Consider the following 12,284-nt stretch of genomic DNA (forward strand, 5'->3'; position numbering starts at 1 on the left):
TGCACCTTGTGTCCACCAGTTCTTTGTTAAAAGGTTTCGTGTTTCATGATAGGTCCCTTGGAAACACAGTTATTAAGCCTTTTGAAGTAATTATTCTTTACAATTTTACTACTCTTATATAAATTATTTTGGTTGTGCATACTTCACTCTGTATCAGTTCATACTACCCAGGATTATCTGAAATTATCTTTCATAATTTCTTACAGCAAAGTAATATTCTATTATCACAATTTGTTCTACCTTTCTCTAATCCAAGACACTCCGTTAAGTTCTACTTCCTCCCCTTTAATCTTTCAGAAAAAGTCTATCTTGATTATGACTATTCCATCCCTGGTATTATGTTCCCTTCTGCTTCCCCACCTGCACCCCATTCCATGCTTGTCTCCCTGTTGATGAGAATGGGAAGGGTAAGTTATTTTGGGTTCTAATTGTCTTCTTCTTTAATTTTGGTACTTGAATTAGTTTTGTCTAGATGTCTGTGGTATTTTTTTTTCGTTTGTTTAATGTAGGAGCTCTACATTTTGGTTATGACATTTCTTCGATTTTTAATTTTGGGGATACTTTCAGGAGGCTATTTTAAATGATAAGAAATCTGTGGGATAAAGAATTCTTTAGTTTTCAATCAAGATCTCTGATATCATTACTCTGGGGGTATAGATTAAAATTAGAACATCTTGTTCTTTAACACAAAAGGAATTTGAAAAAAGTTACTGGGGTAGAGAATATTTATGGAAATGAAGGTGAACAAAATGTATCTGTGGATGAGGCAGGTTCAATTTACTCAATTAAGTCATCACATCTTATCCCACTTGAAATCATCAATCAACTAATTTCAGTCACAGATCTTACATCAGAGATTCTTAACTGTTTTGGAGTCACGAACTCATTTGGTAAGCCAATGAAGACTATGGACTAAACTCAGAATAATGTTTGTAAATGCATAAGATAAATTACACAGGGTTAAAAAAAGATACCAGTTATACTGAAATACAATTATCAAAACAGTTAAAGCAAACAAACAAACTTCAGGGTTCCCAGGTTAAGAACCCCTGTCTCAGACAAGATGTGAGAAGCCTATTGACAGCCATTTGTTGAATGAAATGATTCCAGACAGGAAGTCTGTTCCAACTGGTTGAGGGATTTCATCACAACCTTTGGATCCTACATGAAAGTATTAACATTAGCTTGTAATGGGGAGTTATAGTAAAAGAGAGAGTGTTTCAATAAACCTTTAAGGAGGAACTGCCTGGGGAGTGAGTGCAAAGGATAGGCTTCAGCTCTGGCCTTGGCTTAGTCAGGGGTAGGGAACCTATGGCCTGGAGGCCACATGGGGCCCTCTAGGTCCTCAAGTGCAGCCTTTGACTGAATCCACACTTCACAGAACAAATCTCCTTAATAAAAGGATTTGTTTTGTAAAACTTGGGCTCACTCAAAAGGCTGTATCTAAGAACCTAGAAGGCCACAGGTTCTCCATTCCTGCTAGGTCTTTTCCTCCCCCTCCCTTTTGGATAGAGGATTATCTTGTGAGCTTCAAAGAATTCAGAGGATGATGGATTTCCCATCCACCTCCAATTGTCCTAGCAGCATTCTCAGCAGTATCTGTGTTGAGAAGCAAAGGACAGAATGGACAGAGTAATGGTTTCATAAGGAGCCCAGGAAAGAAACTATAGCATGATTAAGGGAAACTCTTTGAGCACCTTGTCAATGACAAAAAAGGATTTCAAACAACCTGAAGCTATAAGCTACCCCTTTGCCTTATATGCTATCTAAAGCTAAACTCACTTCCCTCAAGACTCTTCCATACTTGTGGGAAAGTGTGTCACAGCATTGGTGGTGGGAAGGATTGTATTAACTGACCTTATTGTACACTTTAGTAAATACTCCTTCCTAAGAGCTACTTAAGGCTGGCTGACTAAATATTTCTTATTTTCTCAAGGCAGAAAACTACTAATATTAAGTTAAAATATTTTCTTTTTGAGAAAAAAGCATATCCTTCATACTTTTTTGCAAAGTACTTATATTTATGTATCTCTCCATTGTCCTTTGAGTGCTCCATATTTTGATTCTACTTTTGAGATGATGGTGCAATGGACAGCAGAATTGTAGTTAGAGAGATTAACTTCAAATTTACTCTCTGACCCTTAACAGATGTGTAATATTGGGTATTTAACCTCTCTGGGTCTTAGTCTTCTCACCTGTAAAAATGAGAATGTTGCTTTGTATGATCTCTAAACTATGACTATATAAAACATAAGATACATAATTGTTCCTGTAAATTAAGCTGAAGCCAGAAAGGATCACTTTTCTAAGGCATTTAGGCAGCCTGCTGAGTACCCTACCTCTTCCAAGCAAGTTCCTATTTAGTTAATGGGCAAAAAAAGTTTTTAGGATCAGCCAATAATTTCATTCAGAAAAATGAATCCCACATATAATTGGACATCCATGTTATGTGCCCCTCAGTAAACTTCATCTGAAAGAAGAATTAAGCTCCTTTGTCTAGTTTTGTTTGGAAGCATGTTTATGGAAATGGAACTATGGCCTCCTAAAAATTATATACCATGGTTCCACATAAAACACAAAATTGCAATGGCAGGTAGTGCCACTGGAGTGAAATGCTTTCTGGGATTTTTGCATACACTTCTTAGAGAGACATGCACTTAAAACTCAAACACAGAAACAAAACCAGAGTGAAAGTCATAAAGTGGGGTTCAATTCAGATGTACACTTCAAATTGTGTGGGCTGGGGGCATTTCTTATTAAAAGACATGAGGAGAAAAACACATCCAATGAATTAAAAGCCATTTGTTTACTATTCACAAATGGCATAGATGACTACATTATAAAAAGAAACAGATGTTCTATACAGAAGCAAGAGTTCAAAGGTCATCATAGCACTGTATCTTGATGGCAATGTAACATCTCCTGCTCATTCCTAGAAGTAGTCAGGTAAAACCAAGTACTTTTCATGCAAAATTAAAAGTGAACAAGCTGCTTTCTTTCCAGGAAGCTACAAATAGTGTCCCTTTGCTTATGTAGCAATTGATATGGCAAACTTATATACTCTGATAGGCAGTAGCCTAAACTCCCACCTGCCAATTTATAAAAAAACCACCATTCCCTAATTAGGTCTTTTTTTCCCCTCTTCCCAAGGTAACAAACAAAGGAGTCACAATTTGGGAGCGGGGAAAAAAAACTCCTGCCTTACTTTCCTCACCTGAAAAAATGGAGGTGTTAGAAATTCAGGACTGAAAAGGAACTTAAGACATCCAACTAGTTCAATCATCTGATTTTATAAGTGAAAAAAGGAAATCCAGAAATTGAACTGATGTGGGTCATATAGTTAACTAACAGAGGAGCCAGAAGCAAATCCCAGGTCTTCTGATTCCTAGCCCTGTGTTTTTCAGTACTCATAAAATGAGGAACTCATATGAAAATTTGAGTTATTATAAAAGGGTAAAGTTTGGATTAGGAATAATTTCATTCAGAAAAACGAATTCCATATATATGTATGGTTACCAAAGATCCATATATAATTGTACATCCATTTTATCTGCCCCTCAGTAAACTTCATTTGAAAGAAGAATTAAGCTCCTTCCTCTAGTCTTGTTTGGAAGCATGTTTATGGAAATGGAACTGTTGGCTCCTAACAATTATATAGCACGGTTCCACATAAAACACTAAAATGCAACAACAGGTAGCGCAACTGGAGTGAAATGCCTTCTGGGATTTGGGACCTCTAAAACATCTAAAGATTAAAATATAGTATTTTCTTTCTATTTTAGCTAAAACATATTCCAGATAAAAGAAAAATGTTTAAGTTACTTGTGGTTTTTTTTCTTAAAACATTCCGCATCCTTTGTATCCTACTGACAGGTATAACATTTTTGTTCCCACAGATTATTTGCTCTTATGGATGAAAGGATAAGTGAAAATTCTAATAGTCTGTTTGAGGCATCACAATTTGCTCTGTTATCACTCAAAAATTTTTTAATAATAACATCAAGGAGACACAGAAGTATACTTAGGAAATAAACTCTACAGTAATGTTTGCATAAAACACACTTAAATCAAAGAGAGCAAATACAGCATATAAAGGAGGAACTATTTAAAATTGTTGCTCTCTGAAGTAGGGACTTTCAAAATCACAGTTTAGCTACTTTAAACTCTTAACTATGGGAAACAATAGTTTGCTTCCAGTGCTACACTGAAATGGAAACATGGAAACCTAAAAGGTTGTATCTTCCCTTCTGAACTTACATATTTTAATGTCTCAATGTTCCCATATTAAAGGAATAAGGCAGCAATGTGGCTGCAGAGGAAGAAGCAAAGCATTTGAAGGGGGGAGAGTCAGTAAAATATTTAAAAAGGGATATGAGTTAGAATGGTTAAGTGATACACATTTGCCTACATCATATATACTTTTTCATACTGTCTTCAAACTTTAAGATTTAATTAGAGAATATTTAAATCATCACACAGACTCCATTTTTGGCTCTCAATAATCATGTATGTTATATCATATGTCAAAACTATGCTTACTGAATTCATTCCACTGAAAAGATCACCTGATCCCACATGGGCTGTGTGAACAAAGTTTGTTGGCTCGCCTATCATGCTTCGGTCAATCCTCCGTCTCCTTTTCTAAAATGAGAAGAAAACAAAGCCAAAATCAGCTATACATGAAAAGCATCAACAATTTTCAATATAAAATTAATTTCTACAATTGGGGTAACTGACTTGTTACAAGAATTTTTTACAATGCTTATCACACATTGAACTTTAGAAGTATTGTCAGAATTACACGTTACTTGAACTCAAGTATTTAGTCCCAGTCCAAATATTTATATTGTAAGCATTTAAATTTCACATTAAAAAAAAGATGAAAGCAAAAGGCAAGGACAAGAAAATCACTTTCATCAGTCAGCACATCCCCTACACTGCTAGCATGAATGGGGTACAAATCAGCAGTGTTAAAAAGAAATGTGATCTCACTCAGAAAATTTCTGTGCTAGTCAAAGTTTTCATTCATCTTTTTTGTTTGGAGTAATGGTCTCAGAAGTCACTATTTTCTAAAGTCATCCATAAACATATTGATATTTAATTAAATAATAATTTAATTGATATTTGATGTCACACTATCTGTAACCATGAACCACTATCACTCTAACCCATGTGTCATTATAATAATTTTCTGTACTATATCATATACATTTTTTTTTTCCGGTTCCTTTTCCATATCACATCTTCTAGATATCGATGTCCCTCAGGATTCTGTTCTAGGTCCTTTTCTCTTCTCCTCCTATACTGCTTTGCTAGATGATCTCAGCAGTTCCACAGACTTAATTACTATCTCTATGCTGATGATTCTCAAATCCATCTAACCAGCTTGAATGTCTCTGCTGACCTCCAATCTTACATCTCCAACTGCCTTTCAGATATCTTGAGCTGGATGTCCAGTAGACACCTCAAACTCAACACGTCCAAAATGGAACTCATTATCTTTTCCTCTAAACCCTTCTCCTCTCACTGTTGAGGGCAACACCACTCTCCCAGTCCTTCTGGCCCACAACCAAGAAGTCATCCTCGACTCCTCACTATCTCTTACCCGACCAGATCCAATGTGTTTGCAAGGCTTGTTGATTTCACCTTCACACCATCTTTTCAATATGCCTCTTTCTTTCCTCTGACAATGCCATCATTCTGGTGTAGGCCCTCATCACCTCATATTTGGATTATTTTAAAAACCTGCTGAGTCTGCCTGCCTCAATCTCTCTCTACCCCAATCCACCCTCCATTCAGTAACTAAAGTGTTGAGTGCAGATATAATCATATTACCTCCCCTTTTCAACAAACACCAATGGCTGTCTCAGCTCCAGGATTAAATACAAAATGCTGTTTGGCATTCAAAACCCTTTATAACCCAGCCCCCTCATACTTGTTCAGTCTTCTTATACCTTATTCTCTGACACATATTCTTCGATTAAATGACCTTTGCCTTCTTGCTGCTCTACAAACAAGACAATCCATCTCTCTGCTCCAACCACAGACCTCTGTGGCTACCTATGAGTCCCAACTAAAATTCCATCTTTTACTGGAAGCCTTCCCCAACCCTTCTTAATTCTAGTACCTTACCTCTGTTAACTATTTCCTATTTATCTTGTATGTAGCTTGATTTGTAGATATTTCTTTGCATTTTGTCTCTCCCCCTTAGACTACAAGCCCCTTGAGGACAGGGAATGTCTTTTGCCTCTTTTTGTATCCCCAGGGCTTACCATAGTGTCTGACATATAGCTGACACTTGATAAATGTTTACTGATTGAATGACTGCTTGGGGAGGAGACAGAGGACAGGGTAAGGAGGAGGATAGATTCAGGGAGGTATTAGTCATAAGCAAAAAACAAACTCTAATCTCAGGAGGTGAACTGTGAAGAGGGAAAGAGAGAAAAGATAATAATCTGTGACTGGGCTCTGCTTGAGGGAAAAGGGGATAGAAGAAAAGAAAAAGTATAAAAGAAGAGAATGGGGGAAAATACAAAATTAACGATCATACTTTCAACTGTGAATGGGATAAATCCATAGAATGGAAGAGGACAGCAAACTGGATTACAGAATCTAACAATATGTTGGTTCACAAGAAACATAACTGAACATAAAGATTTGCATGAAATTCAGGGGATGAGGCTGAAGCAAAATATATTATGCTTCAGCTGAAATTTAAAAAAAAAGATTTCTCAGACAAGACAATAACAAAAATAGATTTGATTAAGAGATAAATTATGTAATCATGAAATGTACCATAGATAATGAATTATTATCAATATATAACATATATGCACCCAATAGCGTAAGATCTAAATACTTAAAAGGAGAATCTATATGTCTTAGAGAGAAACACTAAGCAAAACAGGAGATCATGATGTACTCCCTTTCAGGGCCAGATAAAACTAACTTAAAAGGAACAGAAAGGAATGTATTTAATTCTCAGCCGTCCATGACACCTCTACAAAAAAATTGATCATATATTAATACATAAAAACTTCTCAAAATTCAGAAAAGCAAAACTATCAAACATATTTTTTACTGACCACAATGCAAAACCTTACATTCAAAAAAGAGCTGAAGAAATTTTAAAAATTAATAGGATACTAAAAGACTTAATCTTTTATTGAAAGATGGGTCAAAGAAAAAAACTGTATAATGGAAAAGTACATAAATACAAGACAATATGCCAAAATTTTGTAAGGTAGCCAAAGCAATCCTTAGGGGGAAAGCTATATCTCTAAACACTTGCATAAAGATCAACAAATTGAGAATATAAAAAAGAGAAAGAAAAAAACAAAAACCCCCCAAAACTAGAAAACTAACAAATAAAAAAAAAAATTAAGTACCAAAATAGAAATGTTGAAAATAAGAGACTGATAAAATTGAAAGCAAAAAAGCTACATGAAATTATAAACTAGAAGCTAACTGGATTAAAAAAAAAAGAAAGAGAAATACCAAATTACTTATATTAAACTGCAAAATGATGAATTCAGAATCAATGAAGAAATAAATTATTCAACAGTATTTTACCCAATCATGTATTACAAAAATGAAAACCTAAGTGAAAAGGATGGATATTTACAAAAACATAAAATGTCTCTATTAGCAGAACAAGAAACAGAGGAATTTAAAATTCAATCTTATTTTTTTATTTTTTTTTAAGCAATTGGGGTTAAATGACTTGCCCAGGGTCACACAGCTAGTAAGTGTCAAGTGTTTGGTCTGAGGCTGCATTTGAACTCAGGTCTTCCTGACTTCAGTGCCGGTGCTCTATCCACTGTGCCACCTAGCTGCCCCTCAATCTCATTTTTAAAAAAAGGAAACTGAATTGCCAAAGTTAAAAAAAAAATTTAAGAAAAAAGAAAACCCGGGGCCAAATACATTTCCAAACATATTTTATCAATTGTTTAATGATCAATCATTTCCATTGTTACATTAACTATTTTTAAAAACAGAAAAATATGGGGTCCTATAAAATTCTTTCAATGATACAAATATGGTCTTGATAGTTAAAACAGAAAGGGTAAAACAGAGAAAGAAAACTTTAGACAAACATCCCTATTAAGTAATAATGCAAAAATTTTCAATAAAAATAAGGAAAATATAACACAGATTATAGACTATACATTATAATTATATTGGATTTATACTAGAAATGTAGCAGTTTGTTCAATATTAGGAAAACTATCAATATAACTAACTTTATTAATAACAAGAACAAAAAATCAATTATAATACAGAAAAGGCTTTTACCAAGATATAAGATCAATTCCTGTTAAAAACATTAAAAAAGGGAAAACTGGGACATCAATGCATTGCTGATGGAGTTGTGAACAGATCCAACAATTTTGGAGAGCATACGCCCAAAGGGCAAGCAAACTGTGAATACCCTTTGACCCAGCAATACCAATAATAGGTCTATATTCCAAAGAACATAAAGAAGGAAAAAGGACCTACATGTGCAAATATGTGTGTGCGTATATATCAGCCCTTTTGGTGGTGTGAAAATGTTGGAAATTGAGGTGATGTCTGTCAGTTGGGGAATATTTGAACAAGATGTGGTATATGAACGTAATGGAATACTATTGTGCAATAAGAAATGATGAACAGTCAGATTTCAGAAAAACCTGGAAAGACTTGTACATTCTGATGCTGTGTGAAGTGAGCAGAACCAGGAAACATTGTACACAGTATCAGCAATATTGATATCAACTATGAGTGGACTCAGCTTATCTCGGCAACACAAAGGACTCACAAGGAAAATACTATCCATATCCACATAAAGTCATCCTGATCTGTATCTGGCCACTGGACTCAGATGATGTTGGAGGAGAAAGTGAGGCTGGTGACTTTGCACAGCCCTCCCTCACTGAAATCCAATTCAACTGCAAGTCATCATCATTTCCCTGATGCCATGGTCCTCTTTGAGAATGAAGGCTAAACCACAACCTGTGAGTTGTCTGACTGAGGACCCCGCTGGCCGGCTCCAGTTGGGCAACTCATCTCATCCCCTCTCCACTCCTCCCCTTACCTGAAGGTGTTCTGCCCAAAGGAAGGTAAGTTTTTGATGGCTGAGACTTACCTATTTCTATTGGGGTTTACTGGCTAGATTTCCTTCTCATTGACCATGCCTTAAACCTAATTCACTCTGGATCTCATTGACTGGACAACAATAGGTCCCTGCCTAACCACCACTTAGTGGTTTATTTCTGGGGTCCTCCTGCCTCAGAATGAATGTAAATCAGGCCTGCACAACCTGGGGCCTGAGGGCCACTTGCAGTCCACCAAAGAATTCCGGGCAGCCTGCAAAAAATATAGAGGAAAACATCCTTTGTAGGTAGAGGAAAGGCCGTTGGCTGGCCACAAGCACTCCACGGGCTTTAAGTGGGCCACAGGTTGTAGGCCTGATATAAATATTAACTGTTTCTCTTTTGGCTAGCAACCCTGAGGGTCTTCCCCTCCCAGTTCGATTTTTTTTTTTTTAATTGAAGGGGCCAGTCCTTGACTCACTTCTTAAAGAGGACTTATTCACTGAATGGGCATAACATCACTTAAAGTGAGAACCTGAAAAGACCTTAGCTTAAAAAGGCCAACATTTCCCACTGCATCCTGAGCCATCTCCAGTTGTCTTGATATGTATCTGGCCACTGGACCCAGACGACTGGAGAAGAAAGTGAGGTTGGTGACTTTGCACAGCCTTCCTTTACTCAAATCCAATTCAACTGTAAGCCATATCATCATCTCCCTGATGTCATGGTCCTCTTCAAGAATAAAGGGCAAACCACACAACCACCACAAAACAGTGATGGACTCTGAGTACAGACTGAAGCACACTTTTTTCACTTACTTTATTCTTTTTCATGTTTTTTTTTTATCATTTTGATATGTTTCTTCTTTCACAGCTGTGACTAATATGAAAATGTTTCACATGATAGCACATGTATAACCTATATCAAATTGCCTACCATTATCAGGAGTGAGGAGGGAGAAAAATTTGGAACTCACAATATTGTAAAAATGAATGCTAAAAAAATTGTCTTGACACGTAATAGAGAAGCAAAAAAACCTATTAAAAACATTAAAAAATATAAGAATAGCCAACTCTTGCTTAAAAGTACATATTTAAAAACTAAAAGCCAGCATTACATGTAATGGGGATTAACTATAATGGTAAAAGCTAGCATTTAAATGGTGCTTTAAGATTTTTAAAGTGCTTTACAAATATTATCTCACTTTATTCTCTTAACAACTCTGGGAAATGGGCGCTATTATTATTACCATTTAACAGATGAGGAAACTGAAGGAGACAGAAGTTAAGTGACCTGACAAGATCACAGAGCTTGAAAGTATCTCAGGCTAAGTTTGAATACAAGATTTCCTGATTCCAGACCCAGTACATCTTACATTGTGCCATGCAAGTAAAGGCCTTCAAAGTAACATCAAAGTGAAAGCAAGAACATCCTAATTATACCACTAATAGTTGATGTAATGCTAGCAATAACACACACAGAAAAAATGAGGAAATAAGCATGGGCAAAGAAGAAATAAAATTATTGATTTTTGCAGATCAGATGATACTATAGTTGACATACAGTCAATTAAAAAACTAGTTGAAATAACAACTTCAGCAAAGTTGCAGGATACAAAATTAATCCACATTATCTTTTTATTATCAACAAAACGTAGGAGGAAGACACAGGAAGAGAAATTCTATTTAAAACAAATGGTTGGTTGTTGGAGAGGACCAAAATGACATTTTAAATGTACAGTCTCTCAGATTGTGGCTGATCAGACCAATATGAACTCAGAAGGCTCTACAACAGGTTGGCCACAAATAGCCCATATGAACATCTGGGATGGAGATGTCTCTAAATTCTCTCATCTCATGTTTCCTTTGAGCTACTACAATTCTACTTTGCTCACAGAGCACAGCACTTTCTTGGAAGTGGACATACCATGTTGGACAGTCCTGTGCCAGTGTCTCACATGTCTCCCAATCAATACCAAAGTTCTTCAGAGAGACCATGAGAATGTCCTTGTATCATTTCTAAAACCTGTTGTTTAAAACAACTAGAGTTGTTTTCCCTGAAAGTCTATCTATAAAGAAACAAAGAGAAATATAAGAATACAATTATAAAACAATTTTTACATAAATATAGACCTAGGGAAGCAGACTCAAGATGGAGAAAAGTCAGGGACTCAGCTGAGTTCTCCCCCAAACCCCTTTAAATAATGTCTCAAAATAAATTTTAGAATGGCAAAAACCACAAAAGGAGGGAGGAAAACAATTTTCCAGCCCCAGAGAACTTCAAAAATCAGCAGGAAAGGACCAGGATGTGAGAGTGGAGCACAGTGCAAGCTGCGCCAGTGCAGGCTGGGCCCCTGCAAACCAGCAGAGGGACCTTGGGGGCAAATGAATCAGTGGCACCAGTGGTGGTTTCTGAACCTCTCAGCAGGCAGATGGTAAGGGGGTTGAACAAGTGGTCAGAAGGAGATTAAAGGATCCTTTTGCTGGTACCAGGGACAGGACTCTGTTGCATTACCCATATTTGGATCTGGGTCTCAGTCCCAGGGAGAGAAGGAGCATTAGCATACCAGAGTTTGGGGTTGCAAGGGAGAAGAGACCCTTGTCACAGCTTCAGGGAAGAAAAGAGTGCTTGTGGTCACTCATAGATCAGAGCACAGGCCAGGGAAGGAGTAAACACACCTCTCCCTAGATCATACCACCTTGAAAGAACCAAAAACTTGTAAGTCCTCAGAATTACCTCTGAAAACAGCTGCACAAAAACCCTGAAGCTTGGGGTGGTTCCCCCCTCCACTCCAGAAGCAGAACCCCACTTTAGCATAGAGTTAAAAGTCAAGAAATAGCCTGGAAAATGAGAAAACGGCAGATAAAGATCCTGACTATACAGAAAGTGACTATGGTGACAGGGAAGATCAAAACACAAACTCAGAAGAAGATAACAAAGTCTAAACTTCTATATCCAAAGCTTCAGAGAAAACCATTAATTGGCCCCAGAACATGGAAGACTTCAAAAAGGATTTTAAAAATCAAGTAAGAGAGGCAGAGGAAAACCTGGGAAGAAAAATTACAGTGATATCAGAAAATCACAAAAAAGAGAATCGACAGCTTGGTAATGGAGGCACAAAAGAATATTGAAGCACCTTAAAAAACAGAATAGACCACATGGTAAAAGATGCACAAAAATCTAATGAAGAGAAGAATGCCTTGAAAAGCACAA

At 36.6% G+C, this 12,284-nt stretch overlaps 1 protein-coding gene across 4 annotated transcripts in view; it reads right to left on the reverse strand.

The window, feature by feature from the left end:
- The window catches only part of CDC42SE2 (CDC42 small effector 2), a 185,533-nt gene that overhangs the window by 20,441 nt on the left and 152,808 nt on the right, over positions 1 to 12,284 (reverse strand). For all 4 annotated transcript variants that reach the window (XM_020973974.2, XM_078153062.1, XM_078153061.1 and 1 more), the window contains one exon: positions 4,540 to 4,641. In XM_020973974.2, the coding sequence (XP_020829633.1) occupies positions 4,540 to 4,641 (102 nt within the window). The remainder of the gene's footprint in view (positions 1 to 4,539; positions 4,642 to 12,284) is intronic.

The sequence above is a fragment of the Phascolarctos cinereus genome, unplaced genomic scaffold (assembly GCF_003287225.1).
Source record: "Phascolarctos cinereus isolate Bilbo 61053 unplaced genomic scaffold, phaCin_HiC Scaffold_4;HRSCAF=312, whole genome shotgun sequence".
NCBI classification, from domain to species: domain Eukaryota; kingdom Metazoa; phylum Chordata; class Mammalia; order Diprotodontia; family Phascolarctidae; genus Phascolarctos; species Phascolarctos cinereus.